This window comes from Caloenas nicobarica, chromosome 3 (genome assembly GCF_036013445.1).
Source record: "Caloenas nicobarica isolate bCalNic1 chromosome 3, bCalNic1.hap1, whole genome shotgun sequence".
Taxonomy (NCBI): domain Eukaryota; kingdom Metazoa; phylum Chordata; class Aves; order Columbiformes; family Columbidae; genus Caloenas; species Caloenas nicobarica.
The window spans coordinates 120,904,014-120,929,296 of NC_088247.1; the positions used below are offsets into that span (position 1 = coordinate 120,904,014).

General features: G+C 45.7%; 1 protein-coding gene across 5 annotated transcripts in view; it reads right to left on the reverse strand.

Annotated features, from left to right (window-relative positions):
• The window catches only part of SPTBN1 (spectrin beta, non-erythrocytic 1), a 114,683-nt gene that overhangs the window by 8,850 nt on the left and 80,550 nt on the right, over positions 1 to 25,283 (reverse strand). For all 5 annotated transcript variants that reach the window (XM_065630762.1, XM_065630761.1, XM_065630760.1 and 2 more), the window contains exons 14-32: positions 23,761 to 24,631; positions 23,483 to 23,620; positions 22,109 to 22,865; positions 21,648 to 21,850; positions 16,333 to 16,423; positions 12,423 to 12,569; positions 10,543 to 10,806; positions 9,940 to 10,164; positions 9,646 to 9,735; positions 9,213 to 9,491; positions 8,295 to 8,425; positions 6,862 to 7,066; positions 6,334 to 6,708; positions 4,494 to 4,738; positions 4,236 to 4,374; positions 3,520 to 3,604; positions 2,467 to 2,663; positions 1,281 to 1,393; positions 649 to 712 (exon numbers count right to left, since the gene is read on the reverse strand). In XM_065630762.1, coding sequence (XP_065486834.1) covers positions 649 to 712; positions 1,281 to 1,393; positions 2,467 to 2,663; positions 3,520 to 3,604; positions 4,236 to 4,374; positions 4,494 to 4,738; positions 6,334 to 6,708; positions 6,862 to 7,066; positions 8,295 to 8,425; positions 9,213 to 9,491; positions 9,646 to 9,735; positions 9,940 to 10,164; positions 10,543 to 10,806; positions 12,423 to 12,569; positions 16,333 to 16,423; positions 21,648 to 21,850; positions 22,109 to 22,865; positions 23,483 to 23,620; positions 23,761 to 24,631 — 4,619 coding nt within the window. The remainder of the gene's footprint in view (positions 1 to 648; positions 713 to 1,280; positions 1,394 to 2,466; positions 2,664 to 3,519; positions 3,605 to 4,235; positions 4,375 to 4,493; positions 4,739 to 6,333; positions 6,709 to 6,861; positions 7,067 to 8,294; positions 8,426 to 9,212; positions 9,492 to 9,645; positions 9,736 to 9,939; positions 10,165 to 10,542; positions 10,807 to 12,422; positions 12,570 to 16,332; positions 16,424 to 21,647; positions 21,851 to 22,108; positions 22,866 to 23,482; positions 23,621 to 23,760; positions 24,632 to 25,283) is intronic.

A 25,283-nucleotide genomic window follows, 5' to 3' on the forward strand; every position in this document is an offset into this window, starting at 1 on the left:
AGTCGAGTCCATTCTGCATGGAATGTTATACAACTAACCTTAAGGCTTTTATTTGTTGATAGTTACAATCTCCCCTCCCTCCCAGCCTTCACTGCCCAGCTCACTTGCATTGATTATCTTGAGCCTTGCAAATAACTTGTTTGCTAACGCAGCTGATTTAATAATGTTGCCGTGCTGAAACCTGTTAGTATAACTCGATGCGTCATACCTGTCAGATTCTAGTTCTCTTCTTCATTATGATGTAATCTCATTAAATCTCAATTACTCATATAAAGGACGATCTAGCTGGAAAATCTTAATACTATTAGCGACATGAAAAACTCACAGTAAATAACATGAAATAAATGTGTCACCTTAAAGCAACTGAGTGTCAGTGGGGAGATTCAAATAAACAAGGATTAAAGTGAAACAAATATATGTCCGAGGGGCTGCTAATTAAATAAAAGTCAACTGATGGGAAGGAAGAGAAAAGCGGCAGGGAAATCTGAAGCCAAAAGATTAAACCAGTACCAGTAGACCATACTGAAAAAAGGCGTCTTTTGCTGACAGTGATTCTGTTTGTCACAGTCCAGACCACGATCGGTCATTGGCTGTCCGTCTGCTAATAAAGTTTTTGTAGTTTTGGTAGGTTTGGGAGCGGTAACTAACCCGTGGAGATTCCTGGTCTGATGGCAAACCATTTTGGGAAACCTGTTCTCCTTTTGTCCCATCCCTGTCAGGAGAGAGGAAAAAGAAAATAAATCGTATTAAGCTCTTGAAAATCACCAATCTTTTCCACCAAAATGAGATTTTCGTGCTGAATATTGCACACCTCAGAAATTCAAGCAAGTTCTTAAAATCCTCAGGCCCAACTGAATAAATCCAGTGTTAAGCGAGATCAAAATGGGCTTTCCTGACAGGTACCTTACAAACAAGTCTACTCCTATCACACAAATAATTTTAGAAATGTTAATGTTCCGTCTATTTGTAACTGATGCTCATTAAAGAAGAAAGCCAAGATTGTTCAGAAATTTTGTTTCATAACACAGGGGGTGTAAAACCAGCATTCTTCCTCTAGGGCCAGGTAACACCTCTGTGGTTGTGACGCTGCATCGTGATGAAAAAGTGCAACATTCAAGCAGTGAATTCAGATGTCTGGGAAAGGTCCCGTCCCCATAAACTACATCCAGCAAGTCTCCTAAAAGGGGTCTCATTAAAAACCCACGCAAGCCCCACGGTCCCAGCCTGAGCGGTGTGTGCAGGACGGTGTGAAGCCGGCAGCTCAGCGTCCCCAGGCTCACCACTGCTGCTGGGAGTCGGCGTCCTCCGCAGCCTTGGGGCTGGGCTCCGGCGTGGGCGGCTGCCTCTTCCTCTCCTCTTCCTCCTGCTGCCGACGGACTTCCAGCAGTTCCAACTGCCAAATTAAAGATTTTTGTGCATTTAAAAGCACTGCACATATTTCAGGGGTGCTTCGAGAAACTAGAAATGACTCTGCACATTGTTCTGAAACATTACTGAAATTAGTTTATTGGAATGAAAACTGAAGCCATCAGTCTTTAAAAGTATTAACCCTGCAAAGTTTGTTGCACTGAATTTGTCAGTAAAGGCATACAGTAACCCTTTAACATCAAATAAACTTTTCTCTATTAGACTAAACCCCAGAAAAAACAAGAAAGCAGCACAAGCTATGAAAATATTGAAAAGTGACATCTTCTTGTCTGCTTGCCATCCATAGAAATAAAGTGTTCCACATCCCAATCGCTGAAATTAATCATCTAAATGAAACCAGTCTGATTTCTGAAGATGCTGAGAAACTCCAGTTCATTTTGTCTGCAGCTGGGGCACTCAGTGCATGTGAAAAATCAAGCCACTTCAGTTTCAGTGTCAAAATTAAAACTATTCTCCAAAGATGGTAACATGCTCTCCAAGCATTAATTACTGACATTGCAGCTGTACTCAAAATGTGGTTTTCTTTTTTGGCTTATTGAGTCTTTCTAGGGGCAATGTAGCCTTGTACTGGAGCAGTCAAAACACAAAACACAACAAGTACTTTCGTCAAGCCCCCCTCCCCACCATCTCCTCACACTGTCATCTTTAACTGAAAATAATTTCTAGGATTTGGATCTGGGTCTTCTTCAAGAATCTCCCCATCCCTTTCAGCAGCACAACCTGTAGGGCAGAGGGATGGAGCAAACTGCTCAGCTCTTGAATTTCCCTCTGGGTCACCGTTCCTGAGCCTGGGACAGCTCTTGGTGACCACCACGGTCATTTATCACTTAAGTTTTCCTTGCAGGTTGCTGAGTTCAAACGAACCTGAGAGGGTCTTAGTGTTGTTGGGAACATGAAACTTCAGGCCCCGGGTGATCAGCCTGGGCTGCTAACAAACAGAGATCAGGCTGGTGACACTGGGGCTTTCTCTGAACAATCAGGTGGCGCCAAAACGAAGGGGAACGGCCAAGAGAGGTGATTCTCACCCCCAGCACTCACCGTGGTCAGTCTTTCCAGTGCTGCAAATCTCTCATCCCAAGTAGCTGCGGATTTTTCAAATGCTTCATGCCGCTTAATTAATTTTTCCACTTCATCAACACTTTGACCTATTTCCCGACTGGAGAGGTAGGGCTCCTGTCCCAGCAGCCAGGCCTCAGCCACGCTCGCGTCTCTTGAAAACTGGTGCACCTCCAGAACTGAGCAAAGAATGTACAGGAGTCAGCACCACGCATGTCAAAACCAGGACCATTAAGTCAGCGGGAGTCTTCTGAATTTAATTAAAAATAACTTGGGAAATAAGTACATGTATTTGGCTATGTATTTTCCTCAAATAAGCTCACTGAATTTAATCATTTGAAAGACAGAAATTTGTCCTGCTGGTTTTGATTTGAGGAAAAATACAAGTTACGGCCCACCTTCAGTTCTTCTACAGACTACTTCATTTTGCAACGCCAGAGCTTCCTTTTTGTTCTAATCTGCTGTACCCTACTAACTTCAGAGTGGGAAGTCTGGTATCTGCTGGTTTCCTTCCCCAGACTGCCCTGTCTGCAGAACACCAGACCACATTTCTGCACTTTACGCTTGGCTACAGTGCTATAGGGGTTGTTCCTGGTGTCAAACTTGCAAAATGCTGCAATGTTTAAAAGTACAACTTTGTCAGTAAACTGCTCATCCAGGTTCTAGCCTCTCAGCCCCACAGGCACGTTACATGCGCAAGGCTGCAGGGCTTTACGTCTCCCTGTTTTTCAGTTGTGCATCCTTTGTAGAAGCACAGGTGGAACGTGACACCTGTGAAACAGGGTAGATCTGTTTCACCCGGCTCCACATTTCATCACCCAGAGTTAAGACCTCTGGTGCAGGTTTCTTGGTTTCAAATTCTCAGCTCTTTTACAACCAACAGGTGCAAATCTTACAGTTATTACAGCACAAACACACTTTCCAGCACTGTTGATAAGAGAGTAAGGAGCTGCAGATTTTTACAACACTCAGAAAGACACAGTGAACAGAGTTAAGAGATGGCCCTGCTCAAAAGAAACCCGAGGATGTTCTTACTCAGTCTCAGCCACTCCCATCTGTCTTCCCATTTGTCAATCATTTCTTTTCTCTTTTCTGTCAGCTGCAGCAGCTTTTCCTTGATCTGGATGGGAGAGGAGAACACAGGGCTGTTACACAAGCACCGGGCTCACCACACCACACCACACAAGCCGTTACCACCAGCAAAAGGCGCTGGCATTTACCGACAGGATACATTGTGCTAGAGTGTCAGAAAGTGACTTTAACGTGAACACAACAGCTGTTTTTCTTTTCGAAGTATAAATAAGTATGACATTTGTATTAAAATATCACATTTGCATAGGCATACAGTATCTATTAAAACTACAGCACTAAGATTGTTTGATCAAAAGAGTATAACGGAGAAACAAATCTAAATAGTGCAACTGTGTACTACATCTTCTGGCCTTTTCTAGTAAATAATGCCAAATGTGCTGCCTGTAACTGAACGGAATGCAACAGCTTCTTTGCATTTCATGGACTGAAAATGATACTTTAAATTCAGGTGCCACCTCTGCTACCCAACGTGAATTCACAGACTTAAACAATACGCTAATTTCACAATAGCAAATAAGCAGAACAGTCCCTGAAGTAATGCCTGTCATTACAAATACACGGCTTATTAATCTGTAGATGACACAATACAAGTTTCTCCAGCTGAAACAGAATCCACAGGCCGCTGCACGGCGGTTGTTACACGTTCATAAGCCCAGTACCTCCTCGGATGCGTAGTGTTTTCTTGCCAGAAGAGATTTGCCCAGCTCAATGCAGGTAGTAAAGCTGTCATTTCGGGCATCGATTTCTGCTTTGATCCCTTGGTGATTGTTCATTAGTAGTTCAACAGATGAAACATCCCTGAAATGATCGATCCACGGTTTAGAAACATGTGTTCCAGATCTAACAGCTGTTACATTTTCAAGCAACTAACCCAGAACTGTACAATACAAAATATTAATTTCTAGATTGCACATTACCTTGGCTTTTCTTGGGCTTCTATCTGTCGGATGACGTCTTCCATCCAAAGCATGAGATCACGCACCATGCTGAAGAAACGGAATTTGTCTCCAGTGTCCACCAGCCTCACCCTGCGGCCCTCGCAGGCGTCCAGCAGCGCCTTCCAGGCCTCCAGGACCTCGTTTTCCCTCTTCTGGATGTCATCGGCTTTGTCTCCGGCGTAGGCGGCCTGAAGGCGTGCGGCATCCTCCTGCAGCTGTCTCACCTGGGGCGTTTGTGCGAGAGAGAAACGCAGCAGCGTTTGCATACTTCCGAGGCACAAATACAGGGAAACCTGAGCTTCTAATTCACCATTTAAATGGCTTCCTGAAGTAATGGCAAATATATTTGATCCGTCGATACTACAAAGGTTTGTTCTGTTATTAAGTCAGTATAGCCCTCTGAGAATATTTCTTAGAGAAGACTGTTGGGTCAAGGGGCTCCCAAAGTAACTAAGAGTTGCCACTGCCCAAATGTCCTGCAAAACTGGGCACCAACACCAAGGGACTGGGAAATGTCAGGGCACACGGGGGCCATTTTCATCATCAAATTTTCAATGCCACTCGGGAACTCCAACTCTGACAGAGTATGAAAAACGTACTTTAATGACAGAGAAGTTTTTCCAAAAATGTAGATAATGCCTTCAAATTGAAGAAAATTTGGAAATTCAAAGATCTTTCTACTATTAGAAATCTCTTTTCCTTCCAAAAACTGTCTTGGGACATCAAATGCTATTTCTCGACTCTTTCACATGTTTTTGTGTCAGGAATAATTCTATTAGCTCTTTTCTAATGTATGTACTATGTACATACTATGTTCTTTAAACCTCTTCAGGCTGCTCTTAGGAAGCATCATAAAAAGCAATATTTAAGTTGGAATACCCAGATTCATAATGAAGTCAGAAAGGCTCTATGCAGGTCTACAGACCTCCTTTGCCTCTCAGAAAGGAAAAATAAAAAGTGCCTGGCAGGAGAAGGTTTGGTTGGGACTTCAAAAAAACCAGCCAGGCTTACATATCCCTTCATATTTGTTCCTGTCCTCCAAGTATCCTTTGGAATATCGATTCTCCGTGGGACAGGACGGTTGTGTCGTGTGTTCACTGAGGTGAACATGGCACAAGCAGCAGGCACATCTAAGGCGGCTGCCAGCACAATTAATGTACCACCCAAGAACAATGTTAAGGAGAAATCTGAAGACGTTAAGAAAAATCCAAAACTTGCACTGCAAATTATCTCTGGTACATTAACAATTATTTATGGATTTAGCGTCTGTCCATTTCAGATATTGGCTAAAGAGACAATATATTAAGTGAAATGAACTTTTTTCCCTTCGAATGTAAGTTGTTTTTCAAGTGTATCAGCCACACGGCGTGCTGCTGGTGCTGCTGCTTGAGGCCACCACCAAAGGTGCTCTGAGGAGCCGCAGTGTGTCACCCCCAGCCTCTCCGTTCCCGTGCGCACCACTGAGACGGCCGGGAGACACCACAGCTTTTTGCTTTACTTTAAATCAATACCCAAGTTCTCTGCCTTTATGATTTCTTTTGCAACCATGGCCAGGAAATGGAATAACATTCAACAATTACCTACATATTCAGAAATCTGTGCACTTACAGATTTCTGGTTTAGATAAACTAATTCACCTAATGCAATGACACAGAAGCAGAGAGACAGATAAGACATGAGGCAGATGAGGTTATTCCCACAGAGATACATTGCAAAGCAGCTGCCAGCACTGTCTCCAGGCACAGAGGGGCCAGAGGCAGCAGAGCTCCGCGGCTCGGGTTCCTACACCCACCGCCAGCGCCGTTTGCCTGCTACACACCTGCGTGCCGAGTGCCTGGATATCATGCTCAAACGTTGTGTGCATTCTCTGCAGTGTTTCCACTGTGTTTTGGTCTCTACCGAGCTCTTCAGGCAGCTTCTTATGTTTGTCTTGAATACGTCCTAAGATCTCCTTGGCATCATGGTAAAATTTGTGCAGTTCGTAAGAGGCTGCTAGAATTTGTGTTCTCGTGTCGATGAGCTCCAGGAGATCAGCCCAGGCCTCGTTGAGTCCGTCCTTCCACTCTGCGATTGTCGCAGCGTCCGAATGTCCAGAGTTGATGAGTTCGTCTGCCATGTGGTTAACTGTATCAACCCGCTCCTGTCCAATGTTTCCAGTGTCTCGGGCGAATTCTCGGAATCGCTCCTGTAGCATCTGAAACACAGAGAAAACGGAGTCGTGGAGTGAGATGATTACAAACTGACCTGAGGAAACCAAGCAAGACAGCCACCCCTTCATATTAAGCATCGACTGTGTGCAGCATCCAGAAAAGGAAGGTCAACCAGCATCCAGGCCCAAAGAACTTACTGTTACGTGTTCGTAATCCTGTCCCAGCTCGTGGGATCCCGCCACCACCTCCCTCTCAGCGATCCACTGTTCCAGGTCGTCCACCTCGCGGTTCAGCTGGAACAGCCTGTGTCTCTCGTCCAGCTTGCCCCGGCGCTCTTCGGCCAGGTCCTTCAGGCCCGCATACAGCTTATCCACTTTGGACTGGCGCATGCTGATACGCTCACTGGAAAATGACAGAGAGCACTGAGTCCTCATAGACTTTTACGAATAATAAAAGTAAACGGAAAAAAACCCACAACAATCCAAGGAATAAAAATCACTCTTGGGGTATTTGATCCACAGAATGCACGTCTGCTGCAAGCACGACTCGGACATGCTGCACCAACACTCTGCTGGCACAGGTGACTGCACCAGCTGCAAAACTTCTCCGCCCTGTACATATAACCCCCCTGCTTTAGAGACTGAAGCCGGGAACCCAGCTCTACATTTGTTTGACCACAGATCACACCGAGGTCTTCTCCCAAAATTACAGGCAGGATCTGAACTGCTGAGGCAAGTAGGATTGGGTTTTCACTTCAATTCTGCTTTGAATTTCAGAAGTACTCATGGGTTTCTTACTCCCTAAAGCTCAGCATTTCCAAAAGTGATTAATATTTCTACTTGTCATAACTTTTACCTATATTTTGTCTGAGCCATATAGCCCTGTCAAACGGCCTTCCCTCCAGTACTCAGCCAGGAAATTATCACGACCACAAGAGAGTGCTTTTGAGTTAAATAACAATCTTCCACCAGAGGCAGGAAGAGTCTTTCCTAAGTTAATCCTATCTTCCTATTTGCAAAGGCAGAGCAGTTATTAAAATACATCAGCCTGATAGTCAAATCAGCCTTGCACTCAAAGCCAGTGGAGAATTCTGTTTGCTCAGCTGCAGCTCTTACAGCAACACAGTTCTTAAGCTTCCTGAATTCTCTCTCTCTGAGATAAATCTACCAAACCCAAGACCTTAAAGTGCCCGTTTAAAGCATCAGATTCCAGTCTCTGATTCCACCAGAATCTCCGAGAGAGGAGGTAGATCTTGGTGAGCGCTGCCCTCAACCAGAAGGATCAGTGACTGTGACCCTCTGGGCTGGACAAAAGAGTTGGCTGGAAGAGTGCACGGGGACTCTTGTCTCTCAGGATTGCTGGAAGGCTCAGCAGTGCTGGCAGATCTGACACCGCCAGCCTGTATAAATGATACAACAGGCATTTACTGAAGGTGTCCAGTACCATCCAGAAATCAGCAGCTGCACATACTGGCCCTGGCCAGGACCCTGTCTCTGGTCAAATCAGGGTGGTCCAACAGGCGTTTCGAATGGAGTGAGGCTGAACTGTAGTCTTTGTGTGTTAGAATGACCCAATGAAACGACTGAACTACTAAAAGAACTCACGATTAATTAGAAATGGCAGCTAATACCTTTCTGGGTGATTATCTGCCACCAAAGTTCTGCTGGTCTTTGACAGCTGGTGCACAGTCTCAGCATAGTCTTCTACAGCCTGTTCCAAAATCTGGTGTTTCTTCAGCATGGACACCGCACTCTGTTCATCCTGCAACGGTGACCAAAAATGCCAGTCAAGGCCCCCGCTCCAGAGGAAGACATCACACAGCAAGTACAACTTGGTGTGCAAGCAAAAAGTGGTAGCCAAAAAGATTTATTAAGAACTGCTCCCAAGTACAACTGCAAGACAAGTTGTCCTGACAATGGTATATTAATAGCTGGGTTTACAGCAAATGGTACCAGCAGAAAGCAAAATAACAAGTGAAAGAGCGAATGCAACAGCCCCTCTGGGATGCAGAACAAAATTACATCAGCTGTGCACTGAGCATGTTGAATTTCCTCTTCTATGAGCTCTTTGTGTGTTTACACAACACTGGTGATTGTGCAGGGCCAGAAAAATGGAACCGTTTTAGGTACATCACTCGTCAGGCTTTTCAAGGACAGCCTGGGTAAAAGAAAAGCAATCCTGGGGAGCCCATGCCAAAGGATTCTCCAGCAAAGTGCGTGGACAAATTCCAACCCAAACTTTCTATGAGTCGTTGTGATTAAGAAAAACAACCCCCAGCTCTCAGTGTTAACTGGTGGTGTTGATAAGCAAAGGAAGGCACATAGTTGCCAGCCACAGTCTGAGGATGCTGAACTGGTTTGGTACAGCAAGGCCTATCCTCCACACCATCAGACGTCACAACAGATAGAAGAGATGATCGCTTGAGGTTTCGCAAGGGAATTAGACTTGTTTGTGTTACTATTACATTAGTGACAGTCCAAATTATGTCACCTCTTCCCCTCTAGCTAAGCAATTAAATCCAAACTAGTGTCGTTGTGGAGCTGCTCACCTTGGCTTTCTCTTCTGACATCATGTAGAGCTCCTGCTCGCTCATCCAGGCCTCAGCCTCGGCAGCATCAAAGTAATACTGCTGCGCTCTGTGAGACTCCTCCAGGCGCCTGTGGCGTTTCTCACTCTCCTCGATTAGGAGGTTCCACAGCTGCTGCAAGTCCGCAAGTCTCTGCTGAATCGCTTCAGCATTAGGGCTACTCTCTGTGATGATGTTTTGACTCCTCTCAAAAATGTCATCGATACGAGGCTGATGTCCCTGGATCTCCTTCTGAAGGGTCTACACAGGGGAGAAGCAGATTGATGAGACACTGCACCAAATGACAAAGAAATGCCTCTGAAGCACCTATCATTTTATCCCAAGCCTTTCCTTCCTGCATTAGTCAGCGCTACAGAGAAATAAGAGGTATGGAGCTCGAACGGCACCTACTCACCTGATTTTTCTTTATTAGTAGCTGCACAGTCTGAAGGTTGTGTCCATGATCAGTAGATGTAGCTATAGGCATCCTCTCTCCGACCCACAACTGGAAGTAAGAGGAGAAAAGCACGTTTGATTTCAAGATACAGCTGGGGCAGCAGAGAGAGGCTGGTGCACACCAGACGCAAAAAGCAGCATCACTCAAACATGCTACTGAGAGACATGATCAAGAGGTTTCTTCCTGTGAGAGCGCTGGAATAGCTGTGACATTTTCCTATTGTCTAGGGAGTAAGATTTCTTTTATACTCACGATTTCATCTTCCACATCCCGGTTGAACTGGTGGATCTCTTTGGAGGCCAGCAGGTTTGCCTTTCTTTCATTCAAAGGTTCCAACAGCTCCAAAAATTTCTTTTCTACAGTAAGGCGTTTGCCGTCTACTTCATCTGTGCTCTTCCCTTCTTGACTTAAAGCCCGTGCCTGGCTTTGCAGCTCCTCGATCTCCTTCTTACGGACATCCATTTGATTCTCTAGCATCTAAACGGAAATATGGCAAAAAGGTCCTGAAAACTGGGGTAAAAGCAGTTGATACGACCAGGGTATGTCAACAGCTTCATGAGGAGGAAGAACAGATGCTGGTCAGGGAGGGAACGACCAGTGACGGGAGGACTAGAGCGGCAGACAGAACAAAGATATTAACACGGGGAAGGAAGGCATTATTAGGTAGAGATTGTATCATAAGTTTTATGGCTGATTTGTTTCTGGGTGCATTTCTGGTTCTTCTTAAAGTTACACGAAACAACAGGAAGAAAGAAAAGCAAATTAATTCTTTTCTAAAAAGAAAGGATCCCCTATGTGTTCCGTTGAGTGCAGACATTTGGCGTCTGCCCACTCCACAACCTGCGCTCCTTTTACCTGCTGCTTCTTCAACAGGATGTTGACACTGGTGAGATCTTTTCCGTAGTCGTCCGACTGAATCTGACTCTCCAAACCATTCAGCCACTTATCCAGATCAGCACAGCTCTGGGTGAAAAGCTCCGCCTTGTTCGCATCAAAGAGACGCTGAGCCTTGGTCTGGGTAGTGGATTCAAGCTCTTCCCACATCTGATGGAGGCCCGTCAGCTTTTCTTTCACTACGGCTTCAGTCTCTGGTTTCTCTGCGATAAGCTGCATTCCCTCCTGCAAAGCAAAGAGCAACAAAATGGTACCTCCTCGGAAGCACTCGCAGACCGTTAGTTAAATTATTCTGATTAGTAAGCACTCAGGATTCCTCATTTGCTGGCAGCATCAACCACTCATTTTCTATCTCCAATTATCCAGTAACTCCTTCCAGAACATCAGCTCCCAGGTCCATCTGCTGCCAGGAAGAGGGTTTCTTGGCAATGGGAAGGTCAAGCAACGCCTGCGCTCCCTTCCCCTGTGTGGGAGCTCCCGGGGCCGCTGCTGGGCCGGGAGTGGGACCGGCTGCCCCAGGCAGTGACCGTGGAGGAGGGAGCTGCGGCTCAGCCGTCCCGTGGCCAGCTTCGGTGGGCCGCTGCACCGGGAGAGCGAGGAGAGCCAGCCGAATGCCAGGACAGGGAGATTACAGCTCCAAAACCGAGCTGTGCAACCAAAGAGGGCTATGTCGATGGGTTGTAGCAATTAGCATGGGTCTAAGCTCGCATCAGTGAGGAACAACCTTCCCTGGGAAGCAGGAGCCCTGTACCTTGCCCCAGAGAGCACTTGGACTTCAGCTGCCTTTTTGCCTTTACCAAGATTGCATTAGTTTTGGAAATATTTTCTTTACTTCTAATTGTACCTCTACCTCTGCATCTGGGTGGTGCTGACAAGGGACAAAACCTTTTCCAACGTGAACGCTACGCAAAACCCAGCACATTTAATAGCTGTGAGCACTGGTAACATTAATACGGTGATTGTCAGCTGTGGCTGATATGCAACTTTGGTACTTTGTCGCAATCTCATTTTTTAGAGGCAAAGGGTGAGGATGTATTAGCATCACTAAAAAAGTACTTCCAGTACTAAGAGCAGCCTTCTAATTACACCATTAAAGGGTATTGCTATTTGCAGATCACAGAAAAGCCTCTAATGGGATACAGAGTGCCAAAGTGGGAGAGGAAATGAGCAATTAAGCTAACTTACGCTGAACAGAAACCCACTGTCAGAGCTAAGGACGAGACCTCCTTAGTGTTCCAGAGCTGCACATGAGAAATGGGGGTGGGGGGGAAACAGTACAGCTCATCACAGCCTATTAAAGCCTTCAAAGGAACTTGATACAGAGCTGTGAATCTTAATTAATCACAAAACTGGCTGTACTTTATGCACTGATTTTGCACGGAGAAAGGCAGCCTGACTGTAGTCCTGGATGAAGGATAACCAGCATGGCAGCAGGGGAGCCTAAATTCAGTTATTCATCTACATTCCATTATTTCCCAGGAAATACTTCTACTTTATTGGCTCAAATCACAACATTTGCCCCTTTTACCCTTTGGGTATGAAAACCAGGTTGTGCCTTCCTCCTAACAGAGAAGAAAGACTAGACAACATTAAACTGGCAACGTAGCCAATGACTATTCTGTGATAATGTCCTGGATAAAAACCATTTAACAACAATAAGGAATAAAATGAGTTAGATGGAGACACAGTGCGATAGATGCTTATCCTGCAGTAATGAAATCTCCTTTTGCCTCAGCTGGGGAGACGATTCAAGAACCAGTTCTGCAGAGGAACAGATCCCCTCTCTGTGCATAACCATCTTTGACAAAGATAAGGGCATTTTTCAGTCATTCTTTAGTTACCTTTTCAATCTTCTCCAGCCATTCTTTGTTGGACGCAAGTTCTGCCATGAACGCCTGATGCTTCAGCCATTTGCTGTGCAGGTTCCTCGCCTCATCATAGGACATATCCTGGGCTGTAAGCATCTTCTCGTTGATCCAGAGCGAGAGCTGAAAGGAAAATACATAGGGGTTTGTGCAAACATCTGTACTGTGAAATAACCCAAAGTATCAAAATGCTTCCAGATGAAGGATAGAGAGAAGCCTCTTCAGAAGAGCTGCGTGAGATTCAGAGACTGCGTTTACTCAGGGTTCAGCCAAGGATCCACCTCTTTAACAGTTAAATTTAAACATCCATCTCCAACATATAAGTAACCCATGACTCAGGGAAAAAGGAAACAACTCCACGATGAGCAAAATCAAACACACGGGTCTTGCCCAGTTCAACAGCAAGAGAAACAAGGACACGTGTCCTGCCCGTTGGTCACGGTGCATTTTCGTACCGCTCTTCCCTTGCAACATTACTCAAGGGCAAATAGCATGTGAAAATGATCCCAGCAGCCAACATCAAATTTCCTCCTAGGGTGAGTCTGACTGCTTTATCTATTCCTTAGGTGTGGATAAAAAAAACATATTCACAGCAATGTTTATAGAATTTGAAAAACATTCATCCTCTGCATACTTAGAGTCGCCTACCCAAGTGGAAAATGTCAAAACGAATCTAAGTTTTGTTTTTAGAACGGCTTCAGCAATGCACACTGTCCTGACCAGTTCTCTGCTATGTGCTCAGGGTACAGGGCAACAAATGCATTTAGCGTTCACAAGCCTTTTTCAAATTGTCCTTTAAACACACTGTTAAGCTCCACAAAAAGGGAAAACTTATCAGAGTAATCAAACACACTCCTCATCTGATCTTGAATCAAATCTAAAGAGAAAAATGCCCACGTTAATGAAGACCTCCATAGGCAGTGAAGTTTATGTTGTAACAGGCTACTGAGCTACTTAACGATCAAGGGCTACATTCAGGATTACTGTAAAACCCCAAATCAGCAGTTTTACTCCTGCCTTTCTGGGTAGGAGACAGCTGTGGTGCTCTGCAGAGCGCACGGCTTGGCTTTCATTGTTGGCTTTGACTCCGCCACAGCATCGAGGCTTCTGAGGATCTCAAAGTGCTTCCCAAGGAAAGGCAGCGCTGTTGGCGTTAACGGAGGGGTAACCGAGACACAGAGGGTACGAGGTGCACAGCCAGCGGCTCTCAGGATCAAACCCTCATTTCTGCCTCTCACAACGTTATGTTCCTTCTGCTAACACAGAAGTGCAAATACAGCATTTAAGAGACCACTATTAAAATCTGGTTTTTGCAACCACTATTGCCACTGGAAGTCAGTATCTTCAGTGCAAAAGTAGATTTAAAAAATAATACAGTAATTGCCCAAAACAGTGCCTCAGACTGATGCGTGGGGGTTTTATTTCCCAGAAAACCCCAAGTCGGTTGTTAATGCCAGCAGAGCTCCCTATCAGCCTTCCTCCCATCCTTCTGCTCTCAGCTCCCAGAAGACTCTAACACCCTGCAACGAGAACCAGGCACGAACTAAGAGAAACGCAGAGACGAAACCCTTGCAGATCTGGCAGAGCGAGAAGGGAAGGCGAGAGAGCCGCGCCTGCTGCTGCGCGTCCCAGCCACTGCGAACCCCGAGCTGACACAGCCCATCTCGTGGCGGGAGGTTCGCAGACGCCTGCGCCGCAGGACAAAACCTGCCGGCACGCTCTGGAACAGGTAGAAAACTTGGGACGCGCAGAGTCTCGCCAAACGCTCTCGCTCTGGCGTCCCCAGAGAAATCAGCCCAGGCAGCGCTGGGACTTCTAAGCACTTCCAGGGGAGATCAGCTTTAATCTCTTGGAAGGTGAGCTGTGAAATAGGAGGAGGTCAAAGCAAACGGGATGGCAAAATTCACCAGATCTCCTCTTTCAGGATTTTCCGCCGTCACTCCATTTCGTTCGCTCAGCAAATTTATTTAACACATTCGTTTTCACGAATGCAAGAAACAGACCAAAAAAGCAACAGCCCAGCATGAGCCTGTGCCGCTGTCTCTGAGCACTAACAAGACGACAGTCTGCTGCGTTTTCCCTCGCCTGGGACCGGGAGGGAAGATTTACTGTTGCTGAGCTGTTGTTGTGAGCGCTGTTATCCTGCCGCCTCCTCCAGCGCCAGCCGGAGGCAGGAAGGCGTGAGGGGCAGGAGGCCACAGCGACAACAACGCTTCAGCACCGAGCGAGCGGCGAGGGAAGGGGCTGCCCCGGGAAGGAGCTGCAGAAAACACTCTTCCTTTCCTCAGGTCACAGACGCATGGGAAACCGTCCCTACAGCGGCGGGCGGGAAGGCCAAAGAATCATTGCCAGGTGACAAAGAGACTGGTTCACATCTGTTTTCTGACAATTCTCCAGCTGTACAGCCGGTGCTAAGGAAAAAGCCAAGGGCGAGGTGCTCCCTTGGCCGCTGCACCCCCAGGATGGGGGATCCCCCGCAGCCCCTCCAGCCCAGCGCAGCTATCAGCGCGCCCTGGGTAATCGCGCTCACGCCAATTCTAAGCCTCATTATGGCTGTCTGCTCAGAAAACAACCACGCAATTATCGCCAAGGCTAATGGCCTCTCAAAAAGCTTTGGAGAAATGGGTAACGTTTGGGTATTGTGAGTTCCGTCTTTGAACCGCGCAGCCCAGACATCCATGCTTTAGTGGCTGGAGAGCAACAATCGGGAGGAAAGGCATTCAGGCAGCCAGACACTGCAGCTTTTATGTTTTCCTTTTTCTTTCAAGGATACAGGGGAAAAAACAGATCCTGGGGAACACAACCGCATTGAGAGAGGCCAGAAGAGCTCCAAGGGCCAGGGGCGCTTCTGTGCTCGAGATGTTACCGAGGAAGGAAAAAGCTGCTGCCAGTAACAGCCCAATTTTTGCTGCTCTGTCATGTTTTTACTACCAAGGAAGAAGCGATTTAAGCCAAGTTCACGGTTAGCTTACGCAATGCAGGAAAATAGACTGCATCCAGGCAACCAAGCAGTAAATATCATTTGCCCGGTTTCTGATCATCGTTTTGTTTGTTTCTATTACAAAATCTCAGCTGTGGAGCAATTCCTTTCAGACACACGCAGTGACTTCCAGTCTCCTGCAGCTGCTGAAGATGTGCAGCTAATGTTCCGACTCCTGAATTTAAAAGCATGGCTTTGGCACAGACAGCTCTCTTTGCAGGCTGCAGCTAAGGACAGCCAGCTTTTAATGCAAGGCTCTTCAATACCTGTCACTACTGCATGAAATAACCTGAAAATTACTTGATTAATTCCTCATGCTAAGAACAAGATTATTCCTAAGTTTAAAATGTTGGCTTCGGTGTAAACAGTCCAAGTCACTAAAAATCTGGAAAGGATTTCTTTTTTAAAATGTTATAGTACTTAACAACTTTAAACACATGCAAACTATCAGATAAATAACACATTAAAAGTGATCCCATTTAATCCTGCTCCCCTCTTATTCCTAACCTCCTGTTCTTCTGACTAATGTTTTGTAGAAATCACTTGAAACCTCCTGCACCGGGCCACATACCTACATACAGCCGTAAACAAAATTCTTAGTGAGTTCAGTGCTAATCCCACCAGATTCCAGATAATTAATTTATACCACAGCAGAAAATCTTCACTGCTTTTGGCAATTTTCCCTGTCTTTAGGTGAGATGACAAAAGGAAATGCAGTTCATGACCAAAAAAAAAATATTGCAGGGTTTTGGGTGGGGTCTTTTTGAATTGTTTACTTCACACTAAATACCATGGGATGACTTGACTGTAAAACGCTGAGTATTCCAGTCCTCACAAAATAGGGGGTAAGAATGCTCTTCTGCAGGATGCAGCTTTCAGCGATAAAACTGAAAGGATGTAATTTACCTCTTGACAATCCTGAAGAAACTTCTGAAGATCCCTGTTATCCTTCAGTCTCATCAGAAGTTCACTGGCTGCTTCACGGTTCTTCCTATGTCTAGTCAAAAAAAATAACAGAAAAAACACCTTGAAATAGGCATTTCATGCAAAACTGTCACTTGCTGGGTTCTGCAGCCTCTCTGGGACACATGTATGGTAGGAGTATGGGGTGTGTGTCTTTCTCTGCCTTTCGACTAAAGGACATTTTGGAAGCTCAGATACACAGGTGTTATTTCATCTGCTTACTTGAGTTCAGTATATCTGCTTGTTTTTGTGACCAGCTAAACACACAGGGAATTGTTCAAGCCAGCAAGGTTGCACGAGTGTTACGTACACAATTTGGCCTGCGCATTTCAAGACCACGGGGAAAGTTCACACTGTCTGCCAAAAACCATAAGAAAATGATCTGCAAAACTGCAACAATAAGATTGTTATATGGCTCTTGCAAAGTGTGTGCTTGCTGTAATGCCCTCGCTATAGCTCAGCACTTCCTGCTCCTGAACAAAGCTGAGCGGTTTATATAACCTTCCAATTGCTGTATTTAGCAAACAACGCAGGCAACATACCTGTGTGGTTCTGCAAATAGAAGCTTTATGCACATTGGAACGTATTTTTTCTGATCGTTTAAGAGCAGAGCGAAGCGGAGTTTAGTCCAGAAGCCCTGTTTTTAATCCGTGACCGTTTGCCCCCTGAAGAATCAGCCAGGCTGGCAGTCCCAGGGCTCTTGCTGGTTCTTCAAATGGCCACGGTGCTGAGGAGCTGATTCCCAAGGGACCTCTGAATGGGTTTTGAACTAATGCTCAGTTTGGCGTAGTTACCCCTGTCCTTCAGTACTTTCATTATTTATGAGGCAATTTATATAGAGGAGGCAGAGTAAAGAAGATAATTTTTATTTACTTCTCATTGTGTTGGATTTGTTCATATTTCACTGTACAGGGTCTCAAAGTGAAATATTGCTGTCCTCTGTAATAACCTGAGATAAATACGGATAGAGAGTTGGAAATTATTTTAAAGGGTGGCAATTCATAAGATGATCTCAGCACATACTGGCAACAGCTAAATAAATCCATGTCAGTGAAAATCTCCAGAGACTCATTATATTCTAAGACACTATAAATTACACGTTGGCGACAACAACTGGATTAAGATACCACTTTTCCTGATCTACAATAAGGTACCAGAGCAAGCTGTCTGGCACAAATTTAGGGACTTCAGAAACACGAGGAATACTTAGGAACACGTTCTACATAAAAGCACAAGGTCTGTAGGCAGAGGAACAGGAGAAAACCCTTTACAGGACTACAAATTGCTTCTGTTTTGTCTCAGCAGCTTCCTCTGAATAACCAGGTAAGCAGCATCTCTACAGCCGTAGGTCAGGAAAATTGATTTACAGATCAGACGGCAAGGAAGACATATGTACCCATCAAAGCCAGGGGCTGGAGTCCAAACCAAGGTTTGACAGGTGTTACCTGAGAGGGCACAAAGGAAAGGACACACATATTGTGCCTTAGGAAAAACCTCTATAACACAGCTAACATCCTTGGGGTTGATTCCACTCCTGCTTGGCTGCTTTTTATATGCCTGGGCAAATACAGAGCATTACTCAGGTTGCTAAAATGAAGCAAGAAATTGCTTGGGTGATTTTATCGTGATGACTTCATAGATTCAAGGCTAGATTACATTATAGACTCATGTATTCTGGAGAGGACACAAGTTGTGAAATTAAAAGGAGAATTTTCATGGCACTTACTTGAATAGAGCTAAGAGTAAGTAGAGAAGTTCTTATGCTGAGAAAACTTGACTTCAGAAAACAAACAAAAATATCTCCTAGAGAGTGCTGGAAATTCTAACTTCAGGAGCTTTGAAGTGAAACCACGCAGGGATATCAAACACATGATGACATCGTTCTTGGTTTTGCTTTTTTTCTCCGCATAACAAATATGATCTTTGGCACTTAGAGCTATTTAACTGTAAAAGGTTGTTTGGTTGTTCAAGATGACCTGGAATGAGGCTGAAAGACGAGTATTCTCTGAAGAACAGGGCTGAACTGTGACAAGGTTTAAAGCGGGTACCTGAAGATGTGGGAGCTGTATTTTGAGGATGGAACAGGCAGGAATTCCTGTATTTTCACCGTAGAATTGATGCTATTTTTATGGGAATTAAGGACATTGAGAATTCATTTGGTCTGCTCTCCTGCTCCCAGACTGGCTATAACTAAATATTATCAGTTCCTTGTTCAGGTTTCCCTAAATTCTTTAAAAGCTCCAGTGGCAGAGATTTTAGACTTTTCTGTGCATATCTACCTCTATCACCAGAAAGCTGCTCCTACCCTCTACTACCAGTACATCAGAAGGGCATTAGGCAGAATGAACAGGCAGACAGGCTGGAGAACAGAATTCGTGGAAGAAGATCCCAGAAGAGGTTGCTCTGCAGAATGACTTTGAATTCATCTGCCTGTTCACATAACTAATCACATATATGACTTACACCACAGCATTGCCTAGGGCCGCATTAAAAGGGGGCTTCCTTCTGCATATACTGAAAAGGTCCAAATGTCCAAGCTAAGCCAGACCTACACGGTAAAAGAGGGGATGGGGGATGTACTGGAGTCAGTTAAAACATGGGGGCATCTTCCTTCTGTGGCAACATTAGGAAGAATCTAAAAGAGAAAAATGAAGCCTGTTCAGCACAAGGAGGTGTCTGACTCAAATTAATCCAAAATTTGCCACACTGTGCCTGGGCTGTCTCCCCAGAGGCCCCCAAGAATGCTAACAATGCTGCAAACTGACAGAATCACTTGTGGTTTAACTGTAAGCCTGTGGCTTTCAAAGCCTGTGCAGGAATAATAAATCTTACACATAGCGTGAATGCAACTGCCTGCTAAGAATACTGAGATATATGCAAGGCAGCATTAGCTGCTCTAGGTGTTGCAGCAAACGATAGGTATTCTCCTTTCTGAATGGGTAAGAGCAGAAATTACTTCTGTTCTCTGCTGAGCAGAAAGTTGCACAAATACAAAAGGTGATGAAAACCAGACTCAGATCACAATCTGAGTCAGATCTGCCACTGTCATCAAACTAAATCTTGCCTGCAGAATCAGAGGCCGTGTGTAGGCAACACAGACCAGGGCAGTGCCCTTATGCTCTTCGAAGAGAAAACGGAGGAGGAAACGCTTCTCTGCGCTGGCAGAAACAGCAGAAGGCACCAAAGCAGGGGCAGCTGTGCTGGGAGACCAGCTCCTTCCCGAGCTGGAAAAGCTACCTAGTGGCAGCTTTATCCAAACCCAGCTCCTTCCTGCATCCTTTCTCCATGTCCTTATTCCCACTTATTCCTCCCTGTGAACAGCACTAAAAGGTTGTACTGAGGTGTTTCTCTCCAACTGCGCAGCCCCAACTCTGCTCCTGCACTCTCCTTCCTCAGCCTGCGCCTCCACGTCCATTTGGATGGAACCATTCGGAGCAGGGTCTGTCTGCTGTACCCACGGACGGTGTGCTCTCCTCTGGAACAGCTTGAAAGCACGACTGCAAAAAACACTAGCAACAATACGAAAAACTACAAAGAGCTCCATATGGGAAGTATGGAGCCACTACGCATACTTGTGCTTGTTTGTTTTGGTCCTTTGTTATACAGGCAGGTGGAGCTTGGTTGGGAGAGCAGATTTTTGTCAAACCAAAGAGGCTTCCTTTGCTACCACTCCCACTGCGCCCAGCCCTGGGCCTTTGTTCTCCAGGCTTATCAGCCTCACAGGCCGGGAGAGCGATCACACGGATTTCCTGAATAGCAGCGCGTCGGATGGTTTTTGCAGCGCTCTGCGTAAATAGCTTTGGAATTGAGGAAATGCGTTGGGAAAAAGTGGGCTCACAAAACATTCGGCCTCTGGGAGCTGCCTGCCATTCGGAGTGGGAACTCCAGCACACGTCCCCCAGGCAGGACGGCCCGGGGGGACGCTGGGGTGACACAGGACAGTGGGGACACAGGGGAACAGTCACCAGAGCATCCCAGCTGACCATGTGCTACTCCATCCTGCGACGCTGTCTCCTAATATTCCAAATGCTGCAGAAAGAAGGCACCCGGCCAGGATCAAGGCCTCCTGCTTTCCTAAGTGGATGGGAAAACTTAGAGCACAGGTCACTGAAAGTCAGAGATGGTAAAAGAGGAAAATTCATTTCCTAGCTTTCACCGTGATTGTTTTCATACAATCTCCTCTTCCTGGCCGTTGCAGCTTCTCTTTGGGATCTAAAGAGGGTCCAGCTGGTTAGAGGGAGAATGAAACTGTGAGGTGCACTTGGGGTGAGGTCGTTGGAGGGCTCGGAATCCCTCAGCAAGCTCCAGGAACAGGAACATCCACCTTCTTGAAGCCACGAGCCACAGCTACAGTGGGTGCGTACACAGTGGGACGTGTTTGCCCAAAAAGGAAAGGTACAGCATTTGCTGAACTACTTCAGTTTCTCCTTGGAGATAAAGGCATTTGGGTAATTCTGAGCTTACCAGCTGTGGGACAATGCAAGTCTGATAAAAGGGTCACAACATTTGACATAAAAGTTCCATATGGGCTTACTGCTGTGTTCTGATATTCAGGATTGAAAAGCGCCTTGAAATCCTCCACTGTTATTCAAACCAATGGCAGAAACAACCATGAATCACAGCCATCAAAACGGAACATTTGGTTCCAAAGAAAAAGAAACTCAGCGTTCTATAGGATCCATGCCACAGCTAGAGAGACAAAGCTAAAGACTTGTTCTAGGATGAAAGACACATTTGTACCAGTGCTTCCTAATCTGATTGCAGAAGGGCCAGTCGAGCTGGAGGTGATCAAAGCCGAGCGGGCGGGTAGATCCAGCGCCAGTTACGCTCCTGAAGAGCCACATTCCTTCCTCACAGGAACGACAGGAACACATTATGACAATTCAATCAGCTACGAGACAGCAGAGGAAACCAAGACCTGCGGAACCAGGTATAGCTAACTGCTGCAGCTCCCACCGTAATAAAAACTCTGTTAATACTCCAAGAATTTTATAGCAACTCTAATACAGCCAAATTCTGGGTAGTAAGCTCATTACCTAGTAAGTCTCTAGAAAATGGGAGAGGTAACATTTAATTAAGATTCACCTGGCATATTTTTGAAACATTACAGTTCCTGTTTTTCCACAGGACAAAGAAAACAGTCTGCAACAGACATTGTCTAACATGTTACGTTGTGTTTGGATTCTGCTAAAAGGTCATCTCTCAGAAAACAGAATTAAAGTACGAACAGCTACACTCTGCCAACATTCTGACCTTACCTGTCATCAATAGAGTCCACTTTCTCCTGGATTTTGTCGGAGTTGATGTTCCCATCGCTAACCAGCCTCCTGCCAGTCTCTACAACCGCATTGATCTTTTCTTCGTTGGCATCCATCGTGGTCATGAAATCCTCCTGTTTTTTAATGGCAGCTTCTGCTCCTTCCAAGGTAGTGGGCATCTCCGTGTGCGCCAGAACGTACTCCTGCGATTTGAGCATAAAGCACAGAGATCTCAGCATCACACTCAGGCTACGCTGTCTGCTCCAACAATTCACCACATACGAAAAAAAACCCATCTCCCAAGAACAGTTAGAAGTAAAATACAATAAACAAGTTAGAGTTTTAAAAAAGGGCAATTTATCCATTTGTAGCTCTCCTGCCAAATGATCTTGTTATTTAATTGCTTGCACTACACGGTGCCAAGCTGTAGAAATGAAGTAAGGTCTATCTTGACCACTTGCCTGGTTATTAAGAAATGCTTCTGCTTGCTTGGTGTCTCTGAGAAACAGCTGGTAGGCGTGAGACTGGGAAAGGAGATTTTGCCTGTTCTCCCACATTTTGTGAAGCTCATTCCATCCAGTGTCCAAAGCTTGCAGGCGCTGGCGTAAGAACATGTACTGAGCATCAGTTTGCCCTTGTGTCACCATCTCACCCATGTCCCTCATCTTCTGATAATCTTCCTCGTAATTGTTGATTTCATTCTTAATATTCTCGTGTTGAGTGAGCAGTTTCTCAGCCTCGGTCAGCGTGTTTGGCATATCTTCGGATGCGATGGCGGTCTGCGTTCTGGACAGCCAAGACTGGAAGTCATCCAGGTCCCTGAGGAACTGCTGCAGTTTGCTTGCCTCTCCAAGCGACTCTTCCCGGTTCTTCAGGGTGGTCTTCATCTCTTCCCACACATCATTGATTTCCGCGAGCCGCGAAAGGATAGCCTGTGCCTGGTCAGGATGCTCCGATTCCAGCTTTTCTGCCTCTTTTTGCAGGTCGCTCAGCTTGGCTTCGATGGCTACCAGGTCACGTTCCATGCCCGTCAGCTTCCTCTGCAGGGCCATCACTCCGGCCAGGTCATTACCCAGATCTTGTGTGGATTCGATCACTTTGGTCTTTTCCCTGATCCAGGACTTGGTTTCGTTACATTCAAGGTGGTAGTTCTGGATACTCAGAGCAGAGAGTAGAGCATCCTTCTTCCGATCTACCAGTTCCCTGAACTGGCTCCACCTGAAATTTGTGGGGAGAGAAGCAGAGAAATTGAGGTTTGTGTATAACGAGGGAAAAGGACATCGCAACACTGCTGAGTAGTTGCTTGTGTTACCTTGGTAAGCCATGAAATAAGTCAACTATTCATGTTTTTCTGTCCTTCCCATATCATCAATAGTTTTAGCAAAACAACCACTAACGAAGCAATGGCATACGTTAGAATACGTCAAGTTCCAGTCCTTAAAAGTATAATTTTTTCACAAGTGAAAAACTCCTATTTACACCTGACTTTCACGCTAAATGTACTCTCTCGGTTTATTTTGAAGCTGAAAAAATGAGTGAGTTTATATGAAATGCTATTGGTTTCGTTTTTATCATAATAGTTACTACAGTAAATTTCCAGCTCTCAAATCAAGGTACTGATACACTCAGGACCTGATGAAGTCAATAGCAAAACTCCATCTGTTAATCAAATACTTGAGAGACGCAGCTCTTTTTCCTTCTGAAGCTTTAAGGGCCTACCTTGAAGAGACCTCAGGTAACAGCGTATCTTTAAAACCACACATAAAACCCACAAATGACCCCGCTGTACTTGTTTCAGCCAATGTCGTGTTCATGAGCACGAGGCCTTCGCTTACCTTGTGTTGAGTTTATCTTGCTGTGCTTTGATCTCCTTCTCACTTGGATGGCCGCTGTGCATTAGCTGTCTGGCAATCTGGTTCACAACGGCAACACGGGATGCCTGGTTGTTCATTTCTGGTTCTAAGCTTTCAAATCTGGAGGGCAAGGGAAAAACAAACCAAAAAAGATCACACAGGCATTAGAGAACCTGAGCCACAGGCAAGCTGAAAAAGGTAGCTGGTGGAAAAAACTTCCGCCCAGTATTCCCCAAGCTTCCTGGCAAAGGCATTCTCACCTGTGCTGGATCACCTCCAGGTCCTCCAGCTTCTCTGGAATCTGCATGTTATTCAGCCACTTCTCCTTTTCGTCAATCCAAAGCTCACAAGCATCTGCCTCGCTGAACATCTTATAAAGAGCAAGGGTATCCTGCAAGGCCTGTTTCCGCAGCCGAGTCAGCTCCGCAACCTCTTTGTATCTTTCCTCGATTCCGGACAACCTGCCCTGCACATCGGGAGACCCGGCGTGCTCCTGCGGCAGAGCCTTCGCCTGGTCGTGGAGTGAGTCAATGATCGGCCGGTAACTCGCAATCTCTTCAGCCACATCTTTGTGTTTCTTGACCAAGGACTGAGTGGAATATTCATCGTGGCCAACGTCGTTGCTGGAGACAATTTTGAGGATGTCCAACATCCACGCGTCAATGTCATCGGCATCAGCCTGGAACTGGTGGAGGAGAGAGGCTTCCTCCAGATGCTTCTTCCTAATGGCAGATAACTGTTCCAAGTTAGCCCACTGCTCCCGGATATCCTTAATTCTTTCTCTGATTTTCTCAGACCCAAAATGCTCCTCCGCAATCATGTCTTCACCTTCTTTTATCGCCTGCTGAAAGTGGCCACTACGACCGCTCATTTCGTCTTCAAACGCCTTATGTTTGCTCATGAGGCGGATGACACTGGTTAGGTCCTTCCCGTAGTCATCAGATGACAGGATCTGTTCCTTCTCCCGGATCCAACCCTCTTCTTCAGCCATTTCCCAGAAGAACTTCCAGAGGCGCCGGGACTCCTCCAGGCGCGCGCGGCGCTCGGCGGCGAGCTGGCACAGCTCTTGGTAACAGAACTCCATGTGCGCCACGCGGTCCCTGATAACCTGCGGGTCACAGGGCTTGTAACCTGGTCAGATACAAAAAGTACATTACGACTCTGACTTACTCATTTGCCTGAGTACAGCTGGGGCACAGGCCATTCTTAATTCCTCTTTGCTCTCTCTGCAGAGCTTACACAAAACAATTCATAGTTATTCTCCTGAAATTGTGAACTATTCAAGTCCCACATAAAACAACTCAGATCAGGAAAACTGCTCTTTGCATAAAATAAAAAAAAAACCTGAAAGACATTCATGACTGTTTTCAATGAAATAAAACTCGCTACTCCAGATTTAGACCAGCTTCATACACACAACTGCACAAAATGAACGGCATTTACTCTAGTTAATGACCCTGGTCTAGTGGAATTGCTTTCATTTAGCATAAATTGGGACAACATCAGACTGGGTCCAATAATTTGTATTGTTTGTATTAGAAACACAGAACAGGAATTACTGGTGACTACGACAAAGCCAGAGCAGCTGCTGGTAGGAGCGTGACATCCCACGTGAAACACTGTGTCACAATGAATTCTTGAGCAGGTACCTGGACAAATTAATCATTGACAGAGTAAAAAAGGAATAAATGAAGCTGGATTCTCTTATTCCAGGGCTGAGTTTAACCTAATATGCCTTGCAGAACTAATGAGGCATAATTATAGATAACCTCATACGTAATTA